This window comes from Aythya marila, assembly GCF_965140915.1.
Source record: "Aythya marila genome assembly, chromosome: 5".
Classification (NCBI taxonomy): Eukaryota; Metazoa; Chordata; class Aves; order Anseriformes; family Anatidae; genus Aythya; species Aythya marila.
In genome coordinates this window covers 41,501,663-41,526,593 of record NC_139046.1, presented here as the reverse complement: position 1 = coordinate 41,526,593, position 24,931 = coordinate 41,501,663, and the positions used below count along the sequence as shown (strand labels likewise).

The 24,931-nt window shown below is 36.6% G+C and overlaps 1 protein-coding gene across 1 annotated transcript in view; it reads left to right on the top strand.

Moving 5' to 3' along the window:
* Positions 1-24,931, top strand: part of STXBP6 (syntaxin binding protein 6) — a 111,885-nt gene that overhangs the window by 33,693 nt on the left and 53,261 nt on the right. Inside the window, exon 2 of the mRNA XM_082760941.1 lies at positions 5,425-5,608. Coding sequence (XP_082617067.1) covers positions 5,455-5,608 — 154 coding nt within the window. The 5' untranslated portion in view covers positions 5,425-5,454. The remainder of the gene's footprint in view (positions 1-5,424; positions 5,609-24,931) is intronic.

Sequence of the window (24,931 nt, the reverse complement as noted above, 5' to 3'; positions counted from 1 at the left end):
GACCAGCAAACTATTCAAGCTCATTGTTTCTGAATGTGTGGGATCTCTTCAGGTATCTTCTTAATTTTATTTAATATACTTTTAGAAATTACCTTTAATTCCTACTTCCTCCTCTGTTCCATATACTGTGGACTGGTCAGCTTGTTCTTAGGAGGAAATTTTACTGATACAAATGCCATGGGAAAGCATTGTAGCACAGAAGGGTTTGAGGTGATGCAGTGTACATCAGGCACTAGATCAAATCTGCATGGAAACCTCTTCTCTCTGGCATTTGTGTAGTGCTGCGGGTGCAGTGAGCATCCAGACATCCTGCTCCATAGGACTGCAATGGCTGGAGTGAACACCCACAGGAGGAAAATGGAATTTTCTTTGTTCAGCCAAGAGCATCATTAGAATAATTTGAGCAGAATCAAGTATGTAGAACAAAGGAAGTGTGTGAGGCAGGTTAGTGTGGGCTCTTTACTAAGACTCTTGCATTTACTGAAATACTTGAATCCCCCTTGCCTCAGAAGGGTAGGGCCTTAGAGGCTGGTCTGCCCTGCCCCTGTCAGGAATGTTTTGAGCAAAAACTCTTCTGCCTTCCCACTGCTCAGAGAGCCTGCAATAACATTTTTTACTTCAAGGCATTTTATATTTAAGCATGTTTCCAGAATTACTTTTTTGTCCTAGATATTGAAATGGATACTTCTGAAGGAAATGTGAATTTATCCAGGATGCCTTTAGATAAGTACATACTGAGACCAGCACCTTTTTTCCTTCAGATCAGGTTGTTGTCCTGTTATAACCACAAGTCAGGTGGTTAAGGAATGGTTTATAGAGGTCAGCGCTTCAGTCCCTCAGGGTTATTATGATTCCCCCAACTATTGGGTAAGACCTATGCGATTAAATTTAGAGGAGACTCTGTGATTAAAAAGGATCACTCTACAGCCCTGTATAAATTGCCTAAAATTTCTCAGATGTGTATTTATGAGTTGGATCCTCTTGGATAGATTGCAGAGAGGTGGATGTTGAGTCATATATAGAAACAAATCCATTTTAAAGGGAACCACCACTCCAAATCTATCCAAAAGAGAATCCAGAAAGAGAAGAGATATTTCATATTTTGGATGCTTGAATCTGTCTCTACATTCACAGGGGGCTGATGTCTGGAATTGATAGTGATGGCTTCCATCCTCCAAACTGCATTCTGAATCTCTCTCTTTGTATCAAACAAAAAGGACAACAAAATATTGTTAAACAGTAAAATAAGAACGGTCCAGAACTGATACGAAAAAAAAAAAAAATCACATCATGGCTTAAATTTTTTAGTTTATCCATATATTTTTAATTTTGCCTTTTACTAGTTTTTAATCTATTGACGCTCCCTGCCCCAGGAGTTGCATAGGCCTTTCTGTCAAGTAAGCTCAGGGTTTGAAATCCTCGTAGAGTTAGTAATGCGTGCTTAATAATACAGTCATGTGTTACCAATAATACAGTACATATTAATAATGATAACAATACTAATGATTTTAATCCAGGCAATATTGCCTACCTTCCTTTTTCCATCACTGAAAAAGATAATTGTAATAGAAAGTCAATATGCAGTAATTCAACTATTTCTACATCTGTGTGTGTGTGTGTGTGTGTATATACATATAAAATATACATACATACACAAAGACATATAAAAATTATGATGACCTGGACAGGTAATTAAAAATGAAGGTAAGAAAAAAGCTGCTGCAGGAGGCTGAGTAATTTTTATTATTATCTACCCCCTCCCCACCCCCCCCCAAGCTGAATTTTCCCTATTCAGTTTTCAGCAGAGCTTTGATATTAAGTCAAACACCAAGAGTCTGGGGATGAATTGCTTTCCTGGCGTTCTTAATAATTTCCTATGCTTTGTGAGAAAGGAGATTTTTTTTTTTTTCTTCTCAGTTGTAATTAGATTGCTTTTCTGTAAAGTTCAGTAGACTTCTGGTGGCCAAAATAACCTTCATTAAAATAGCATAAGTTAAAGTGGGGGGAGAAATACTTACGTTCCAAAGTATTTGAATTCACACACAGTGGAAATCCACACAGTAGTGGAAAACTGGTAATGATTTGAATTCTTCATGGAGCTAATGCCAAGAACACTACTATATAAATAAATCTGCATGTACTACATGAAGTATTGCATGTACAGCCAGCATCTTTTTTTAATTAAGAGGTTTTTGTTGGAGGATGGAAAAAATTGAGAGTTACGCGTATTCATTGAGCAAGTCTTCCTTATTTTTTTTTTTTAGTAAAACAAATAAAAATACTGTACTAAAAATGCTTTTGAAAAAGAGGAGTGCTGGAATGTTTTGCATATTTAACCAAAGGTTATATTAAAGTCTTTTACATAGATCCACCAGTAAATATGGAGAAGGTTACTTATTTATACCTAGCTGCTGGTTTTTGAACTATGAGAAACAATTCAATACAAACTATACTTACTGACAGCTGAATCTCAGAAGTCTGTTAACACATAAGGATATAACTGTTGGGTTGGTGTTTTTTCTTGTTTGTTTTGTTTGTGCTAATGTCAGTTTCCATATTAGACTCAGAAATCATGTCAAGTATTAGATTAATCTTGTTATTCTGGCATTTGAGAGAGCTATATATGTTGAGAATGATTCTTAAACTAAATCTTGAAGTATTATATGAAAGCTTTGAAGCTATAAAGAAATATTTACTGCTACAAACAACTTTAGGTAAGAAAAATTGAAAATACGGGGCACTGAATTTAGTGCAATCACTCCTTTCTTTATAAATATATACTCTTTTAATCAAGGAGACCTTTTACATCACAGACTGTTTTTGAAATCATGCTTATTTTGCAGTGCATAAATCTGAGAATGTCTGAGAACAGCAGTGGTCCAACAGTCTAGTTGCAGAATTAACAGCCTCAGATTGTGGCTAGCTAGAGAACCTTTTTCTGTAACACAAGTTTATTTTTTACCTGAGAGAATGTGTTGGTTTTCCCATAGAACCACTTATTAGAAATAGTTTAAGCATGTGAAGGTCTGACACTGAAGTTATTTTGGTAAAGATATCAGTCTTTATCTCAGCCAGAAGGAGCTCTTTGTGATTAAAATCATAGTTATTAACAGCAACCTTGAATTTTAAATAAATAAATAAAATAGTCCTAACGTGCCAACAGCTCACATGCTGGTGTATACTGTAGTTATTTCCATAATACAGAACAGGGGAAAATTCTGGTACAATGACCACAAATGTGAAAACAGCCTTTTTTAAGTAACTTACAGGTTACTTACAGAAAAATCTTTTTGATTCTTTTTCCATGTTGATATTTGTTGTTAAAGGATAGGTAACTTTCATGGTAGCAGATAAAAAATCACATCTTTTTGGAGAGCTGAGCATTCTTTCTTGCAAAAAAACTTTTTCTCAAATTGGTCTAGATTTATCTTTTACAGGGGCCACTTTTAAATTAAATTGATTTATTATTTTTTTTGGTAGGAATGTATGTAAAATGACTTCATGCTATGACTTGTCAGAATTTGCACAGCTCTAATGTTGGTTAACTGTTCTGAAACTGGAGAGTGTTATTGCAGTTGTGTGGTTTTTGTTTGTTTGTTTTTTGTTTTGGCAAAGGATTCTATTTGCACCCAAAATAAGTAGCTTGTTAACTTGATTTGGACCAAATTGTGTTCTCTCACCTCCATGAACACAGGTATTGAAAACAAAACCATAACAGTATCATAAATAGGTACCAACAAAATGCTGAAACTGAAAATGCTAAGACAATTCATTTGCTTATTTTACGTACACTAATATGATGGTTCCATGACTCTCTTGGATTTATTATCTAATCTGACCAGAATTTGTGTTTCTCTTGTGATTAAATTGTGGCAAATATCATCTGCCAATATCATCCCACAGGTAGAATTCATGTCTTCATTAGTTGAGACCTGAATGACCATCTTTAACTTTCCTGTAGAAAGCCTGAAAAGCATGCATCCGTTACTTGTGTAATAAAAAATGAAAATGTATCAGGAGACCTCTCATTAATTTCTGATGCAGATTTAGAGGTTCTATGAGTTTTTCTAATTATTATTATTTTATTTTAAATTTTGTAATGTGTTTTACATAGTGTCTGAAAAAGATATACTGGAGACATTTTGTGTTCTGTTTATATAAGTGAACTTAGAGTCGGAAACAAAAGATCAAGTAAGGAGAAAGCTGAAGGTAGCAGTGTCAGCATGGGACTGGTGATTCTTGGAGATAAGGAATGTTCCTGTTAGGACAGGCATTGAGCAAATAGAAAATGGTCAGAGTGAAAAATAAGTTAGGCTTGAGACATCAAAACGAACGTTGTTCATTTTAAACTTCCCTGAATAAATAATATAGGGCAAGTGATTTAAAAAGTATATGAGGATCAAAAAAGAGGATTGCTTCTGGCTATGAAGTTCCTTTAGATTTAGCAGTCTGTTAGTGGGACCTACATACTTATTAACATATTTCACTGGAGAGTTATTTTGAGTTATAAACTCTGTTATCATAAAATCAGAGTTATATCAGCTCTGTGACTGAGTTGTCTATTCTTTTGTTAGGTTCCTCTGTAAGTTGTGCTCAGATGCACATTTCTTTTGCTGGACGTGCCTGGATATGCAGCTTTCCTCCTGCTCCTTCCCTGTTATGTTTTTTTCTCTCCAAATGTCTCTCCTAAATTGATTGTGCTATTACGTGATGAAACAAATTGAGGAACTGACCTGGGTTAAAATTACTTGGCAAAAATGAAGAGGTGTGGTTTTGTCTAAGCTGATTTTTCTGATGCTGTTTTCCTGTGCAGTTGCCCAATTGGCAATTACAGAGGAGTTGAGGGGATAAGTTATTAAAGCTGCAAGAATTGCAGGAGCTGCTTAAGGAGAAGCCCTGTCACTGAAAGCAATGGTCCTGAAAGAATAGTCTTACAGAGATTTTAGGCTTCATGTATTTTCTGTGAATGCTGCTACTTATGCTGCATACTGGCAGTTATACTGCCGGTATGACCTAGCTCAGAGTGGAAGCTGATGAATTTGACCACAGGCTCAGTTCAGTCCCTGTGTACATGGGACAGATGAATTTTCCACCAGTTACCAGAGAAAGAATTAATGAAGCTTTTATGCAGAATGAATTTAGGTACAAAATCTTCTCAGTGAAGAATTTGGATCACACTGAAGTGCTAGCATGGACTGCTCATGCCCAAAATAGGCTAGTTTGAGAGTTTGTGTGGATAACAACAAATAACTTCATGGATGACTACTTTGAAAATTCTGCATCACAGTATATGAAATTCTCTTGTAAATTCTTTAAATCATTAAAGACTTTATTTGAAGTTCAGAGGTTCTAATGTAAGTCAGCTGGATTTCCATGTAGCTTTGGAGTAGTTCCTAATACTTTTACTTATGATTTTATTTTTAGAGAGTGTGAGTCTGCTATATCTGGTCTACAATGAATGCCAAATCTGCAATCAACAAAGAAATATTTGCCCCACATGATGAAAGGATGCTGGGAGCTGTCCAAGTAAAAAGAAGAACAAAAAAAAAGATTCCTTTTCTAGCTACTGGGGGTCAGGGTGAATATTTAACGTACATCTGCCTGTCAGGTAAGATTAAAGATTTGGACATACATTTGTCTGTTTTGGTATTTTTGATTAACTGATTAGATGTTATCCCATAGCTGCAAGGTGCTGGGTGACTTGAATCTTAATAGTGGAAGCAGAGAATAATGGCACTTGAAATACAGGCTATTAATATTTATACCATATAATACATTGAACAGGTGGTTTCATTGTTCAAAAACTGAAGTGTTCTCACAGCATAGCTGCAGAATATGAACAAATAGAGTAATTGGAAACAGTCCTTGCTTATTGATGTTAAGATCTTTCTTGGAGGGCTGAACTTCATATTGTTTGTTTCTGCTTTTTATGCCCTGAAATTTCTGGTTTGAAGCAAATATATTCTTTTCATATTTGCACCTGTGTTACAAACTTTTTGTGTCCTTTAAATATGCAACTTTCAGTTAAAATATTTTCAGTTCAATGATACACAGCACCACTGTTGTGTTTGATCTCCTGACTTTAAAAGGGGTGAAGAAGGAAATAGTTGGTTTGAAGAAGAAAATGATGTATAGTGATCAGTTTTGAGGTCTCACAGGGAACAGGGAAATGATCTATTGCTGCTAATGTGCTCAGGTGAAATTCATTTGAGCTTCTCCAAAGTCAAACCAGTACCAATGAAAGTCTGAGTTTTGTGGAACAGACTATGTAGTAGTAGGTGTCTGTTTAGCATATGTTGTGCTAGGTATATTTTTACCCTTTCTAATAAAGGTAAATGTACATTTATTTATTTTAGTGTATAAATGAAATTCATTGATTGGGTAACCTGTGGTTAACTATGGTCACAGATTTTTGGCTGTTTTTTTTTTTTTTTTCTTTTAAGAATGTAATTTGGCTTATTCTTTGAATACTTTCTGGTTATTATAATTGAAAGTAAGATAAATTTTACCAGGATTATGTCTTGAAGCAGTTGGACAGTTGTTTGTGACACTTGTTTGCCTGTAGATTACACCTGTTTTCAAACTTAGCATGGAATTCAGTTGCTTGTTAGGCATTCAGTGCAGTTCTAGATTTCTAGAAATACCCAGCCCTTCCTCCAGGTACCTCTCTCTCAGGAATGCAGAAGTCCCCCTGTAGTTTCTGTGTCTGCCAAGTGAGTGTGTGTGATTATCTTTGATATCCTAAGGTGCTTTAGTCATATTTTTGAGTATCAGTTGCCTCCTTAGAGGGTGTGTATCTCACTGCAAGTAAAACTAGCAGTCACAGGAAGAAGTGCTCTTGCGAAGTTCGGAAGACTGATACTGTTTCTGAAGTAAATGAAAGATTATGTTTCATGGACTTTGTCAAATTTCTTTCCACGGAAAATTATATTTAACCTTTCAAAATGTAGGGTGTAAAACTCAGTGACTCTACAGCTGTTAATATATCACACACATGCACAGAAAATATACATTTATTAAATATGTTGCCAAATAACGTTTGTATATGTATGTACAAGTACTTATGTTAAATATAAGCTGCAGAGTATCTGTACACACACACTGAGGAGAATAAGACAAAACAGATTCAACACTTCTTGTGGAGTATTCTGCTTGCCATTCTTCCCAGGTACAGTAGTTTCAAGGAAGAGTTTGACTCACCTCGTCTTTTCCCTAAGGTTGTGGTTTGGATACCCTTTTAAGATGTAAGGATTGCAGGCCTCAATTCCCTCAGGTTGTGAAGGAAGCTGAATCTAGGTCTTCCATCTTTGAAATAAATGTTTAGATCACTAACTTGTTTTGAAGCAAAGGCTCAACTCTTACTCGTTTGGCAGTCAATTTTTAAGAGTCTTGAAGATGTTACATGATCTTAGATGTATCTAATGCCATTCTGCAACAGGATAATGCATAATGAGTAGGGAAGAAACAGCAGATGTCCTGATTTCAGCAGAGTTTCTCACTAATGACAAAGAGAAATATTCAGCGTCCAAATAAAACTACTGTATGTTGGTCACTGAAAAGCTGCATAATTGAACTAGGAGAGTTTTGTGTGGCTTGCTGTTAGTGAGGTTCTGCAGGGGAATGAGACTTTATTATTATTAAAATATTTAATAATAATAAAGCCTATGCTATCAAACATAATGTATGATCATTAATTTCAATTGACTGAAGAGGCTTGGGAGAGGACTGCCTGACTGTGTTCATGTTTGAGGACAGATTCAGAATTCCAGAGTGATCAATTTGAATATGAGCCAGCAGTGTGCTCAGGTGACCAAGAAGGCCAACAGCATCCTGGCTTGTACAAGAAACAGTGTGACCAGCAGGGCTAGGGAGGTGATTGTCCCCCTGCACTCGGCTCTGGTGAGGCCGCACCTCGAGTACTGTGTTCAGTTTTGGACCCCTCACTACAAGAAGGACATCAAGGTGCTTGAGCGGGTGCAGAGAAGGGCGACGAAGCTGGTGAGGGGCCTGGAGAACAAGTCCCATGAGGAGCGGCTGAGGGAGCTGGGCTTGTTCAGCCTGGAGAAGAGGAGGCTCAGGGGTGACCTTATAGCTTTCTACAGGTACCTTAAAGGAGGCTGTAGCGAGGTGGGGGTTGGTCTGTTCTCCCATGTGCCTGGTGACAGGACGAGGGGGAATGGGCTTAAGTTGCACCAGGGAAGTTTTAGGCTGGATCTTAGGAAGAACTTCTTTACCGAAAGGGTTGTTAGACACTGGAACAGGCTGCCCAGGGAAGTGGTGGAGTCACCATCCCTGGAAGTCTAAAAGACGTTTAGATGTAGAGCTTAGGGATATGGTTTAGTGGGGACTGTTAGCGTTAGGTCAGAGGTTGGACTCGATGATCTTGAGGTCTCTTCCAACCTAGAAATTCTGTGATTCTGTGATCAAAAAGTTAATGTAATGCAATAGGGTCAAGTGCAATTAGTTATTTAGTCAAGAACAATCAATAGCACAAAACTAAAGGGTGAGGAAAAAATGCTTCTGCCACTGAGGTTAAAGGAAATTGTGACAAGGATAAACTGCTTTGCTCTTCCCAATGGCTATGAAGTGATAATGGTTTTAGCTGCAACGAGTAGTTCTGTTATATTTTTAAAAAATAAATAAAAGTAAAATATAATTTAGTAAGGATATATGGGAATGGCAGTTGTGCTGTGTCCCCAGATGGTCTAAGATGAACTATATATGGGGGTTAAAGTATGTACTTGGTGACTTTCCATTTTTTCTGTGATTCAGTGCAAATTATTAGAAGCATCGACGGCTAGCTCTAGATATTAGTTTCCACTTCAAATGACATATGCTTTAATGCTGTGTTGCAACACCTATCTTAGAAACAACTTTATAAGCCCTTTACTCTTGTCCCACTTTTTCCCCAGGTTTTGCGACATATTAGGTAAATGTAGTGAGTAGAATATATATGTTCTTAGTTTTCTTAGACTGATTTGTGTGGCCTTTACTAGAAGGAATATGATAATTTACAGGCTAGAGCTTAATATGTCAGTTGAAAGAATCCCCTTAGAAACCAATTTGTTATGAGGATTATAAATGTTTGGGGATATAAAATGTCCTGCCTACTTATAATTTCATTCAAGATAGGGCACAGAAATCTAGACGTCAGCCATTGTAAAAGCTATTTCTACATTCTACTGTTTGTAGCTGAAAAAATTACACTGTTAACAGTTGTTTTCCTTTTCTCTTTTGAATTTAAAATACATTATATCACAACTGTTGTCTACCCGCATTTTTGTAAATGAGGATAGAGATCCTGAGCAGGGGGACTGTATCACTGCCACCTGTAGGACTCAAATAGCTGGGATAGTAAAGCATTAGAAGAGTCAAATGATGAAAACAGTGAGATGGGAGAGTAAGAATGATTATTTCAAATTTTTATTTGAAGTATGTACTGGGCTTCATATTTGACAATACTAAATATTGAATTGGTTAGAAGGAAATACCTATTGATGCTCCAAAAATGTGTACATAATGCTGTCAGCTGCAACTGAAGGTGGATTAACGTAAGGATGCTGTAGAAGGACTGTTTACTGCAACTGTGGAGACATGCAACCTGGAGCTCATTGTAGTGGCAGGGCTGACAAAGTTAGACTGGGAAGCAGCATAGCCAAGAGAGATCTTCTCAGAGATATTTAGTTGAAGAACAGCAAGCAAGGAGTAGACAGATGGGAAACACAGAGGCTGTAGGCAGAACAGAGAAGACAAAAACTGGGATTTTTTTTTTATGTAGGAAAGAATTTGACACAGTGAAAAAGCAAGAAATTCAGAGCTGAAAGTGGGTATTTATCACCTCCTCCACACTAGCAGACCTAGTGACAGTTATTGGATCAGATCTAAGTTTTAAATTTGTCACCATTGTCTTATGTAATTGAAACATAAATGTTTAAAATAGTTTTTAGCCTTATTTAGAATGCTGAATTAAATATGAAATACTTAAAAGGTCACTTCAGAGATACAGGATGCTGGCCATCTCTCCTAGCTGCTTGTGTGCAGTTCTGTGTGTTATTTCCTTTGACATGATATCATTATGGCTTCTAAGTAACTTTTAATATTAAAAAGGTTTTTAATTTCATATAGTGCATTGGAAGTGTTCCAGTTTATACGTATGGATGTGGCATTGACCTTTTCAGGACTAAAACTGTATTGCTGTTGCAATAAACTGAATAAACCAGATTGTTCCTTTTGAACCTGAATTCCTGTGTGTGATAACACTTAGCTGTTCCACTTTTTCTAGTCCTTCTAGTTAAAAGCTTGGAATTTGAGTGTTAGTTTTAAAAGCTAATACTGTTTAAAACTGGGAGTGGAATCCTTTTTTTCTTTGCTGTCTCCAAATGAAATTAATATATTGTTAACATTGGATGGCTTTATGTGAAAGTAAATTGAGAGTGATAGGGAAAAAAAAAAAAGCCCCAAAAGTGCACAGAAATTGTTAAGAAACAACATACAGATATAACATATATTCATTTTTTTTCTTTCTTCATTAAAATTTAACCTCATTGACCATGTCACAGTTATTTTCAAACAACAGGCAGCAAATAGCTTAAAAAGCTATTCGCAGTTACCACAGTATGCGGAGGTGTTGTTTGTTTTTTTTTTCCTGTTTCTAAGTATACAGAGAGACAGGTCTACCTTATTAGCTTAAATAGTTTTGTGAATACCCTCAGTTTGTGCTCTTACAGCACATTTACTTCAGCTAATATCTAACCACACTGCTTGGTTATGCTTCCAACATAAACATCGTATTCTATTTTTGTCTCTAGAGCCATAAAGTTGTCTTTCCAAATATAAACTTGTTATTCCTTCTAAACAGATGGCTCATGGAATAGAATATTACCTAGGAATGGCCTATATCTCTTCTTCCTTTGAAGGTAACTTGACATGACAGTCAGAAATTCCCCATAATTTCATGGGGATTTCCAGTGCTGATTATATGTAATTGACCTGTCCAATTTTCAGTTCAGTGACCATACAGAAAGTAGTGGGAAGGAGTTTCAGATCAAAATAATTCATTTTTTCTCCTATATCTTCTCATTTTTTCTTGTCAGTTTTGGTCCTGTACTGAAGTGACCATCTCCCAATTTAGTTTCTCATGTTGAAGAAAATGTTCCTTTTTCAGGAGCTTGTAGTGCAGAGGATTCTCATGTTTCTTTCTCGGATTGTGAGAAACAAAAGTGAATTTCCTTTTTCTGTTTGCTTTCAAGGAGAATGCTGTACTCACCTCATCATAGGGTGTAATGAGTAATTTGTTGGGACAGTTTCCTCTGTTTAAATGTTGTACTGGGGAATGAGAATGATACTTCAGTATTAATGGTCAGACATAGTGCATTCAATTTGGAGGTGGGTCTGGCCTCCATGGATGTCAGGCCCTCTACTGAATGTTTAATTACTTATGCAAAGTAGTACATCATCTACATGAGAGATTCAGCCAGCTCAGAAGAACATGAATACTAAATGGCAGTTTGTTCTTCTTCAAGTTTTGTGTGACTTGGACAGCTGTTTGAAGACAACTGCAGAGCAGCTGTGGTGGTTTCCCTAACCCCACAGATTTCCAGGTTGGTACAACAGGTGGAGCATCTGGGCATGTATTGGTATGTATGTTTGATCAGGGAAGATATCTCTGGTAGCTGTACTCAGCACAAGGGCTGCCAGTTACAAATCATGGCTTTAAGGTAAAAATTCATATACTGTGTCCCAGCGTACTGGGTTTATGTGGTAAGGCTTTGGTAGCAGGGGGCTTCAGGGGTATTATCTGTGAACACAGCCCAGCAGCTGCACTGTGTCAGACAAGAGCTGGTTCCAAAAGGGACCCGCTGCTGGCCAGAGCTGAGCCAGTGAGGGAAGCTGTTTGTGCCTCTGGGAGATTAGATTTATGAAAGGCAAAATATATAAAATAAAATAATAGCCTGCTGAGCAAGAGCTGCTAGGAGAGGGGAGTGGAAAATGTAGAAAGAAACAACACTGCAGACAAGGTCATTGCAGAAGGAGGGCAGAAGGTGCTCCAGGCACACAGCCAAAGATCCCCTGAAGCCTGTGGAAAGGCCCCTGGCGGAGCAGGCTGTCCCGCTGCAGCCCATGGGTCCCACATGGAGCAAATCTCCATGCTGCAGCCCATGGAGGAGGAGCAGATGGAGCAGGTGGCTGTGGCCACATAAAGCCTGCACCCCATGGAGAGCCCTAACAGGAGCAGGTTCCAAGCCAGAGCTTGGAGTCTGTGGAGAGGAGTCCGTGTAAGAGTAAGCAGATTATCTGTTGGGGGTGCTGCACATGGGGGACCCAGGTTAGAGCAGTTTGCTCCTGGTGGATGGACCCCATGGTATGAACCCATATTGGAGCAGTTCTTGAAGAGCTGCTGTCTGTGGGAAGCCCCCACACGATCAGTTCGGGAAGGATGGCATCCTGTCGGAGGGACCCCATGTGTTGCAGCGGCAGAGTGACCATGAAGGAGCACACAAGTGCTATAGACTGACCGCAGCCCCCATTCCCTGTTCCTTTGCACCACTTGAGAGGAGGAGGTGGAAGGGGGGGGGGGGTAGGTGTTTTTAGTTTGCTTTTAGTCTCTCAGTGCTCTAGTTTGTTTCTAATAGACAACAAATTACATTAATCTCTCTTGAATCTGTTTTGCCCATGACAGTAACTGGGGAGTGATCTTCCTGTCCTCGTCCAAACCCTTGAGCCCTTTTTCATTGTATTTTCTTGCCCTCTTCCTTTGAGGAAGGGGTGTGAGAGAGCAGTTGTGGTGGAGTTTAGCTAGCTAGCCATCAGGATGAAGCCACCGCAGTCAGAGAAGAGGAATATTAAGTATTCCTCTATCTTGGATGAGTTCATTGGATACTAACCATCACTACAGAAAAGCATAGTTCCAGTTCTTCACCTAACATTTTTTCATTTTATATGATACCTGATAACTTTCTGATGGCCTATGGAGAAACTAGTGCTGAATTCGATGGACAGGACTTTGCTGTGCAGAAAATGAAAGTAGTGTTCCTTCTGTATTGGCAGCTTTCTATGTCAAAGCACAGATTGATTGGAGACTTTCTCCTGTTGACTACTGATCCCTCTAAACCCTCTGTGTGTAGTCAGTACCTGCTTTTGCTTCCAATTAGACTCAGGTGTAACCTATACAGATTTTGTGCAACTTCTGCATTCATGTTGAACAAGTCAATGATAATTTGCTAGTGTGAGTGGAGTTACTATTACAGCATTCTGTGGTTTCCAACATATGCAATTCAATGGCAACTGCTTTGTGTTTTTTCTGGAATTCTGAGGGCTGATGCCTCTCACTGCCTTCGTGGTGCCTACGCTGATGTTCATGTATCTATATAGTGAGTTGACTATCAGCTTATTGAAACTTTTTGTCATTAGTTGTGCAGCTGAGCTGGTGCAAATGCATAAGCAAGGCTCTCTGGCCTTGCTTCATGAACTTCATGAACTTGCATTGTTATGAAACCATTTAGGCAGACATTACAGTTGTGAAAAACAAGTACAATGAGGAAGATGCTACAAGGAAAACTTTTTTTTTTAGACAGTAAGAATAGCAAATAATTGGTGTAGACAGCTTTGAAAAAATGTATAATCTGTCATGGAGACCTTTGGGAAGAAGCTGTAGAATTGTGCCAGGAGTTGCATGAAAGGTGACAGATTTTGCCTTCAAGATAGAAAAAGAGGCTTTGAGAGATCACTTGGGTTTACTTCTAGACACTTTTTTTTTTTTGATGACCGCATGATTGCATAGAGGACATTTTTCAGAGTAGCTTCAGGGCAGAAGAAAATAGTCAATACTTATATCATATATGAAATGGCATATAAATCTTGTTTCCATATTTCCATTTTCAATACTTTCAAATTTGAATATCTGGAAAATAATTTTCTGGGTGCATATAGCACACTATATAATACTTAGTTGAAAATTGAAGCTTATAGAAGACAAATTTGTATATTTATTTTTAGTCCTTCTAGCCATGGATCAGTCTTGAAAAAACAGCTTTCCTGTGGAAATACTTAATTTACTGAAGAAGTTTTCTAGGAAGCAAGTTGAAATATGTAAGCTACATATACATAAAATTTAAGGGCATTTGCGAGAATACCTTAAAGTTAGGAGGTTATGGCAAACATTGAAAAGTGCTGAGAACCATGTTCTTTTCAGTATGTATGTTTTTTGCTTCAAAACTTTGAGTGTCTGCATGGTGGAATAGGCTCATTACACTTTCTTCTTTGCTTTGCTTCATTAATTTAGAGGCATCTTGTTTGATCATTCCAATGCTTTCTGTTCTACTTTTGAGTGAGGAGATAATGCCTTCTTGTGATTGTGTACATGACAGATAACTCTATTTTCTTTACCACTTAGTGTGTTTTAGGCTGGTGTTCATATTTTTTTGCTTAGCAAAGTTATTTCTACTGATATTTAATGATTTTTTTTTTTGATTTAATACTATTATGAAAAAAAAAAGGAACAGGCTTACTGACACCTGTAAGATTGATATGAAAGCAATTTCTACATAACAAATTTGCAGTTAGAAAACATGCTTATACCATCAAATATGCAAGAATGATTATGGGCTTTCATTTTCCCCTTATTAATGTTTTTTCATAAGTCAATCTGAATGGAATTAGAATCCCTTTTAAATGCTGTAGAATTGAAGCAAATGGGTCTTTTCAATACCCCCACCTTTCTTTACTAGGGTTTCTTTTAACGTTGATTAACCACTTTAGGAATTTGGATGAATTCTGACACTTTCTCTGCCTTTACTTCACCTTTTATAATAGCTACCTAAAAATCTTCAACAGCTTTTGAGTTAAAACTCTTGAAAATATTTAAATTTTGTTAATTCTGAAGTATTTTAAAATTTAAATAGAAGTGCAATTATGCAGAGGCATAATGTTATCAATGTTAACATTAGCCTTTTTATTGAGTAAACTAGGGACCATTACAGCCTTGATGATATTTTTGTTCAAATGAAACAAATTACAAGGGATGTCTCAGACTTTGTCTTCTCTAACATGAGCCTTTAACAATACACGTGTTAAGGTGTTAGCTGTTTTTCTGGTTTGTTTTGCTTTAAACAACAATATCAACATCAGTTTTGAACTGTGCTTAGTGGTGCAAATTCAAATCCTTTTTTTTCTATAACCTGGAACAGAAATTAATAACAATAATAATATTAAAAAAAAAAAAAAAAGGCAAGCAAAAAAAAAACAAACAAGATTCTTTTCCTACCAGTTCTTCAAAGGAAAATGTTCCTGAACATCACCATCCCATCTTGGGAATGTCCTCTTTAAGACAAAGGTTTAATCTTCTAGATACCTATAGGGCAAATGTGTATCTTTGATGTTATGCTCAATGACCTATATTAACTGTTCTGTGTTGACTGTTAAGTTGGGTAAAGGAGAGTACAGATATTTTTGAATTGTTGCTTAACGTGGTTGGATTCAGACAGTATTCATATATGTATAATCTGTATAAATATACACTGAATACATACATACGTATGCATACGTATACATACTTACGAAGTTTTCATCTGTGCTTAGCTACTAGCCTCAGGGCTTGTTGAAAATGTAGCAGCAGTTGTTTGCAGTAATGGTGGTTGATACTAACTGATAGTGCTCAAACATAGCCTGTATGGTAGCTCAGAAGACTGACAGCACTGACAAGGGTAACGTTCCTCTCAAAACCAGTTTCCCTGTTGCATCACAGCCTCATGATTTTGCCAAGATGTTGACATTGTGGGTGCACAGCTCATATGAAAATGTCAAAATATAATTACCTTCATCTACTTCCAATAGTGACTGTGATAAATTGTGATACTGAATGGAGTTCTTAGCCAAGCCTCTCCTTTATCAGAATTTGTTTTGGTTTTAATAGGTATTTTTGATATTTTAACTCCATAGTACTCAAAAGGATTTTTAGAAGTCTAAAAACCACTTTATCTTAATGCTGATAAATGCCAACTTCCATTAAATAAAAGGAATTTCAAAAATTAATTCATGTAAGGGTCTTTGAAAATCTTTACCCGTGATCAAATTACATAGGTAGAAAACTGGTGGCTGTTACGTGGGAGCTGGATTAACTTTCTGTTCTTCATTATCAATCTTTTTTGTATTTATTTAAAATAGAGGAAGGAAGATTAATGTATTTCTTTGGTAGGTAGGCTAATTTATTGATCGTATTCAGAGTAATATTGTAATATACATTGATGCTATGATCCTTTCTGACTGTGTCCAGTTGTTCAATTTAAGGTAACCAATTCTTTTTCCATAAGAATTTTGCTTAAGAAGGAATCTTGTTATAGGAAATGTACAGAACTGTCTATTTAAAAGCATCTGGTCAGATTGTTTTTCTCCTTTCTTCTGAAAGCAGAGGAATAATGTATGTATGCTCCCATGCATACATCCTCCCAGTACACTACTTGGTCTAATTTACATGCAGGAAATGCTTTCTAAATTGCAGGCTAAAGGTGTGCAGTTCTGTGTCTGACTGATGTTTGATGTTTCACACAATTGCCAGCGGTTTTGCACTTTGATTTATTTATTTTTTTTTTCATAATAGAACCGTAGCAGGTTGAAGCTTGACAGTTACCTATTGTGCATCACTTTGTTTTATAAAATGATACGTAGATCCAAGGAACTTGTATCACTAATACTACCTTCAGCTTTACTCAGAATTGAACTTCTGGAGTTGCTTTTCCCTCCACCTCACACACACATGTGTTCCTTGGAACAACTCCCAAAATACCAAATCAGATGATTTTGGAAGGGAGAAAAACAGAAAGAAAAAAAAAAAAATCACACACACACACAAAAAGAAATCACCAAGCAAAACAAAACCATATAAATCCAGAAAACACGGTGGGAAAAGTAAGGAATCAAATCTGTTTCTTTAGTCAGACATAACTTTTGTAATAATCAAAAGGTATCCCTTTTGGTTTAATATTCATAAATATGAAGCATATATTGATGCAGTAAATTACAAACCTGTATGTTGGAAGTTTTACACTGGAAGCTGTATGTTGTCCTGTTCATCACAACTGAAGCTTAATGAGGTTATTCTTAGCTGGAATTTGTAGCCCTTCCATGGAGGAATCCCAGAATTACTAGGAAGTTTTACAGCAAGTGGTTGAGTTGCAGCATTCTTTTCCCATCCTTCCATGTTCAGAGGAGGTTGGCAACTGTATTCCTTTATCCATTCATTGGAATTATTTATGCTGGGAGGGTTAGCATTTCTAAAGAGTTGGAAGTAGCTTCCTTCAGCACATGCAACATACTTCACTGCAGTGTTTTGCCCAGAACACGGCAGATGCTTGCATCAAGTTTACTGCCAGGTTAAAATGTTTGAATGTCATGTTGTCTTTTGGAGGTGGTTCATTCATTCGTTGTCCAACTGAGTTTTTGGCAGGGGTTAATGCTATCTTATATGTGATAAAAATGCAGAACTAGAATTAAGGATACACTGAACAGTATTTTGTGGTAACTGCTCCTTCAGGTTGAAGTATGGAACCATGAACATAAGACCTGTGTATTTGCTAACTGCTAGCGTTAGAGGAAACGGTTGTCATTTTACCATGACAATTAAAATTGGTGTGTTTTGCTTTGAGGAGGGTTCAGTTTAAACAGTTTTCTTAGTTTTCATGGTACTGGAAAGCGGCCTTTACAATACTCCGCCTCCTTGTGATGTGAATTATTGAACTTTAATCATATGGGGTCGAAAGTATCTTGATCGTTTCCTTGCAGTTGCGTTTCGGAAAGCATTTCTGCCAACTACTGTGTAGTTTTGCTCTTCGTAGCTTCTAAAGAAGGCTGTAAGTTCTTTCTTCCTGACCATTGATTGCTGTGTCGCAGACTTTGAGCAGATAAACATCAGATTAAAATCTTATCCTTTTATAGTACTCCAAGCTATAGGAATTGAATCCAGTATGTTGTCATAATTATGCTCTTTGAATTCTGCACAATCAAATAACTTTCAGTGTAGACCAGCCCATAAGAAGTACTTAAAAAAAAAAAAAAAAAAATGCAAAGCCAATTAGAATATTGCATCCAGCTCTTTACTTTTGCTTTTACTGTTGCTTTGCCTGAGATGACTAATGCAGTCCTGTTCTCTAAATATTTTGTTTGTGAATTTTATTTATAAATAATAATAGAAGTGAGTTAAATAGAAACAGAACAGGTCAGGACCAATAACCTGGCTTGCTGCTGTGATTTGCCTGCATCCCCGGTTCATCCAAACTGTTGCCACAGGACCTTCAATACTGCTCAAGTAGCAGACCGTTTAGGAAACCCTGTAGGGAAGGAGGTTTGAGCTAATTCTGTCCATTTCTACCTCAGTGGTGTAATATCCAAATATTTCCAACTGTAACAGCACATATGCATACATACATGTATTATCTGAAATAAATGTTCTGTATTTACAGCAGCCAACTTTTTCCTTTCAGTCTGCTTAGATTAAGATTTTTACATAACTTGGATTTTGTAATCTGATTATGCATATCCTAACAAGAAGGGAAAAAAAACAACAAATGAAGGGTGGGGAGGCTGAGAGAATATAAACTATGTAAAGTTTTGTTGGCCCTGTATCAAGGAGGATCTACCCATTTGTCCAAGTTAAAACAATCTCTAGTAGCTGTTTAGCTGGAACTGCTTCATAGAGAAAGTCTGCCCCACCCTTTCAGTGGTGCTTTTGCTGTGTTTATTAGAGCTCAACAGTACATAATAACCTTCTGTAGCCTCAGGGAATGATCGAGTTACAGCTGTACTGCAGCTCAAATTTTCTAACACTAGTGTTTGGAAGAATGCCTCATTTAGGTGAAATTTTCCTCGTAGCCTTTTGGCCTCATTTTCCATTATAGTAGTTTAAACAGCTACCTTCATCTTTGAATGGTTCTTCTGAAATGCAGATCACTTCTCTCTAAGCAGATGAGTACTGTGAAACTACAATATCTGTGAATATAAGAAAACCTGCATTAAATTTTTTTCATTGCTTTACAGACATCTCATTTACTATGTCAGAGCATTGGCTTGAGACACATGCAAATTTAGCTGTTTTCAATAGGGGACTATATCTTGATTATTTGGTCTTCTTGAAGGTTGCTTGACACAGTCTTTTCTCTTTTCTGTTGAGGTATTTTAGGCTAATGAAGGACCTTAAAAGATTTAAGGTAAATCCCCTTTTTAGGGTGTTGGTCTGAGATACCATTATAATATTATGGAATATATGCATCACATGGTGAAGTTCCTTAGGCAATTTTATCTGCCTAAAACTAGGTGGCTATTAAAAAATTGCTTGAAGAGTCTAGTTGTCCATCTGTATTGTCTCCTCAGATGTTCAGAGGACAGGCTCAGCTGGAAGAGAAGCTGCAACATAAACTTCTTGCTGGATGAAATAACTACTAAATGCTTTTCGTGGATAATATGATATCAGCCCCTGCTGAGTTAGTTATCTTAAATCTCTGCCTCTTGTCACTCTTTGGAAAACAGTAGTGATTATAGGAGCTGTTTTCTGTGACTGGATCAATGTCCAGAAGAGAACATAACTTTTGATTTAAAAGAATATTTTCTTGCATAATTTATACAAAGTATGCTTTTCCAGAGTGAGGTGAAAAAAATAAAAGCTGAAATAAACAAAAGCTTTCAACCTCCAGTTATAACATTCATCTGCAATCATGGCAGATTCTTAAAGAATTATTGATGGCTCAAGCACTTATTTTTTCTTAAAGTTGTCTAAAATATTGTCCAGTAGGATTTTTTGACAGCTAGAACTTGTTAGATCTACTTGGAAACAACAAGAGCCTATGTAGAGAACTTTTGAAAAAGTTCTGGAATGATTTTCTCCTTAATTCTTGTATTCAGATGTCATGGTTTCTTTTAAGAATAGGTTTCTTATATTTAGCCCCCATAAACGTAGCATACAAGTACATACAAACTATCCATCAACTGTACCATCTGCCTGATGAAGTGCTGGTTGTTTACCCAGTGATCATTGTGTAATTGAAACTACTTGAGAAGCAAAAGGACAAAAATAAGCCTCAACTATGGACAACATAAAATTGAAAAAGTTTTGAAGGGATGCTATGAAATTTGTAAGGAATTGAAAAAAGAGGATTTGAAAGGTTCTAAACTGGTAGATAGACCACTGCATTTCACTAATTAGAAAGTCATGAAGTATTAATTTTTATTCATTTCGACTCTCAAACACCATTCTAATTTGTTAGTAAATTTGCAGTACACCATGGTTTTAAAATAAAATGTTTTCTTGCTAAATTAAAAAAGAAAAGATGTAAAAAAAAAATCTTGCCTTTGAATCAGCTTCTTGAAATAAATATTGATCTGTTTCATATCAGATTGTTGAAAACAATAAGGAGATTATAAGGAGATTAATATATATAAATATGATTAATATAATATATTATAATATATATAATATATATAATTAATATAATATATATTGATATATATTAATATATAAGGAGATTAATAAGGAGAGATTTTTTTTTCTTTAGCTGGAAACAGATGTAGCCTAATAAAGCATTTTTGTGCTAATGTCAAATAGCTTCTTTTCTTGGAAGAAAGGTTTAGGAGGGGAAGACCAGAAGAGAAAGAGTTACTGTGTAACCACAAATTAGTAGAAATAAGGACTTCTCTTGACCCTAATAACGTATAATAATGTGATGATGCATTTTGAAAAACAGGTCGTTCAATCCATTCTGAAATCCTCTGAGAAATAAAGCACTTAATTGTTAACCTCCAGTGGCAGTGGGTTGTTGTTTTTTTTTGTTTGTTTGTTTTTGTTGTTGTTGTTTTTGTTTTGGTTTATCTAGTTCATGGGAACCAACATAGATTTCATTAAAGGCTCTAACTACCTTTTAAACATTACAAAACCTACTTTTTTTATTTAGTGATATTTCAGTACTTCTGTTACACTAATTAAATAGTGTATCAAAAAATTAGTGTGTAGTAAGACAATTATCATTCAAGTAGTCTTCTTAAATGATTCAGAACAGCAGTGTAATCAGTAGAATTATTGTCAAGAATTGTATTAGTTCTTCATTTAGATAAATAACAGGAACATGTCTCCAGGACTTGAGTAATCAGGGTTGTGTTATTGCTTTGTACCACTTTGGACTCGAGGTTGAATGGAGAAAATTTCATAATTAGAAATTTTTACAGAAATCCCATGAGAGCTGTAGAAAAAGTCTCTGTCACTGAATAATCTTGGCAAGATTATGGAAAAGATCCTCCTGAAAACAATGTCAAGGCACATGCAAGACAAGGAGGTGATCCAAGACAGCCAGCATGGTTTCACTAAGGACAAATCGTGCCTGAGCAGTGTGGTGGCCTTCTGTATTGGAGTGACTACGTCAATTGACAAACACAGACCAATTGATATAATCTACCAGGACTTCTTCAAGGCTTTTGACAACAGTCCCACATGACATCCTGGCCTCCAAACTGGAGAGAGATGGATTTGATGGGTGGACCATTCAGTGGATAAGGAATTGGCTTGAAGGTCACACCCAGAGAGTGGTAATCCTGGATCTATGTCCAGGTAGAGGCTACTGACAAGTGGTGTATCTCAGGGGTCTGTCCTCGGACCAGTTTAGTACCATCTATGACATTAGTAACATCTATTTAGACCATCAATGACATAGTGGGATTGAGTGTACCTTTAGCACATTTGCAGATGACACCAAGCTGAGTGGTGCAGTTGATACACCAGAAGGAAGGGATGCCATCTAAAGGGACCTGGACAAGCTTGAGAATTGGGCCCATGTGAACCTAATGAGGTTCAACAAGTCTAAATGCAGGGTTGCTGCATCTGGCCTGGAGGAATCCCAGACAGAATTATAAACTGGGAGAAGAACTCATTAAGAGCAGCCCTGCAGAGAAGGACTTGGGGGTTCTGGTGGATGAAAGGCTCAACATGAGCCAGCAGTGTGTGCTTGCAGCCCAGAAAGCCAACTGTCCTGGGCTGCATCAGCAGCAGGGTGGCCAGCACATCAAGAGAAGGGATTGTGCCCTCCTACTCTGCACTTGTAAGGCCCCCCCCCCTAGAGTACTGTGTCCAGGCCTGGGGCTTCTAGCACAGGAAAGATGTGGACCTTTTAGAGTGAGTCCAGGCTACAAGGATGATTGGAGGCCTGGAGCACCTCTCCTATGAAGAAAGGCTGAGAGAGATGGGAATGTTCAGCCTAGAGAAGAGAAAGCTCCTGGGAGACCTCATTGCGGCCTTTCAACACTTAAAGAGGACTTATTAAAATAAATAAATAAATAAATAAATAAATAAATAGGGAAGTGACTCTTTGCTCAAATAATGACAGGACAAGGAGAAATGGTTTTAAACTAAAACCATTAGTTTAAGCTAAAACCATTAGTGGCAGGAAGGAGTTGGGAAACTAGTTGGGAGACTTTTGTGTCAATATTCTGTCAAAGGACACAAACAGTATGTAAATATACATAACTTCCCTTTTTAAAGAGGGAAGGGAAGGGGGAAAGATGGCAAAGTAGCCAGACTCTTCAGGCTTTCTTCTTGTGTTCTTTCTATCAGTTTCCCTTTTCCACTCTCATCTTTCTTGCAATCAGTAAGTAGATCTGAGGAATGGGTATTTTTCTTTTCATAGAATCACAGAATATCACAAGTTGGAAGGGACCCATAAGGATCATCAAGTCCAACTCCTGGCACCGTACAGGTCTACCCAAAAGTTTAGACCGTGTGACTAAGAGTACAGTCCAGTTTTTGTTAACATCATTCAGCTTTGTTGGGTAGACAGCACCAGTATGCACTATAAAACTTAGGAAGTAAGTTGTCTTGAAAAGCAGGGAAAATGTAATTTTATAAATCTTGAAATGTATAGGAAATACGAGGATATGTGTTGATGGAAGTCAGACAATTATTGCTGTCATTTTCCTTCCTGTTCAACAAACTTTCCTGAGCCCATAATAAGGATCTCTGAATATTTAAAAGGAAAGATCAGTCTAGGGAATATTTGTGTGAGCTTAAGTTGCACCCCATAGAATCTCTAACCAAATTCTTCAGCAAGTCTGGAGACTAGTCTGCTTATACAAGAGCAGAAATCTTTTGTCCTGGGCTTATCATGTTTATCAAGTTCACTCAGACAGGTGTACAATGACTTTACAGAAAGATTTCATGACTACAGAAGAGACAGGTTGCTGGAGAGGAGGGAGAATGATTACTTCTGCAATATAATTGCATCAGCATGCTTCAGTGGAATGATTTTTGTAGTTGATGTTATTTAGTGGTATTTTTTTTGGCATTAGCTGCAAGTAAAATTGAATAACAGTGAGGAAATGAACTTGACACCTCTTCTAGAAAAAGAGGAAGCCACTTCGTTTTCCAGAAAGTCAAGTTTCAAAACTTGGTTTGAAATTTTCATGCTTGGTAGGTAGACTTCAGCTGTTCCCTGTGTGCAACTGTCACTTAAAATTGTTAGAGGTACGTTCCATGTCAGACTTTAAATTTTCAGCATGGTAGACCTTAAGTAAACTGAGTTAGTTTTTGTTTTGTGAGGCAATTACTATTGTTAAGTTGTTTGCATTAAAAAAAAAAAAAAGAAAAGAAAAAAAAAAGCTTTTTAAATTTTTAAATTTAAAAATTTATTTTGAACTATGACAGTCATAGTATGTATCAAATATTCTGGCAAATTTTAAAAGTTTATTTTTGAAAAGAAAACCCTATTTGTTTTCTCTACTATCTAGCAATTATGCACAGCTATTGTTTTCTGAAAGAAAATGAGTAGGGCAAGATTATGCCAGGTAAAGACAAAAATACCACCCTTCTTTCAAGTATGTCCTGTTATTTTTAATTTTGTTCCATTAGTTTGGAATGTATCAAAACATCTCTCTCCACGGATGTGTTTAACTGCATTATACTACTCTTGAGGGGAAAAGTATCAGAAGATACAATTGTTTTCAGAAACCCTTTGAAGATAAGTCAAAGTTTCACTGACATTTCTCAGAATAAAAATAGATGTTCACTTTCTTATCAAGTCTATTTATTAGAAATGTTAATAGAAGGCCCAATAATATAGCAGGCAAAAAAAAAAAAAAATGATCTGTGTAAGAGTGTTTTCATGCAAATGACACATGTAAAATTTAAATCTCTTTAGGAAGAGATGAAGTGTGATGTGATGCTAAATTGTCTAATGTACTCAAAAAAAAAAAAAAAAGAGTTCTGTCTGTCTCTGCTTTTCCTATTTTAAGTATTTTTTCTGTAACCTATGGTTTCAGACTGTTTCATCTCAGTCTTGGTCACTTTTTTAATAAATTTCATAAAAGCTGTTCTCATTTCTTTGCTTACTGTGAACATATTCAAACATTTATGCTTTCTAATTACCTTTTTATTTTTAAATCTGTGTGGCTTCAGAACCCTCGATTGCTGATTCAGGGGGAATAATTTGATTTCATGCTGTCCTTCCCATTTTGCATTTCTAAAATGCATTCAAAGGCTGAAAAATGTTTGAAATGCCCTTTTTATGTGAGTAGTTTCTATAAAAACTGTTGCAGACAGCTTCTTTTAGTCTTCTTATTCATGAATAACTCTAGCAAGGTTTTTCCTAATTGTTTCTACTTCTAAATTTTCTGTTTCTTCATGGCTAATTAATTGGATTATTTCTGCTACCATATATATATATGTGTATGCAGCCTCTTTCTAACTATTTTCTGACACCTGATCGTCTCTTGTGATTGTGTTAGACTGTAACACCTTCTTGGAGAAATTTCTGTCACTAAACATAGTTCCTCACTTCAAGTTAATTCTCATTTTAATTTTGCTCACTTCCTTCCTGAATGTGACTATTCACTAGTAACATGCCATTGTCAACTTGCCTCTGTTTCTGCTTAACTTAACTTCCAGATGTTGAACTTTACACAAGAGTCT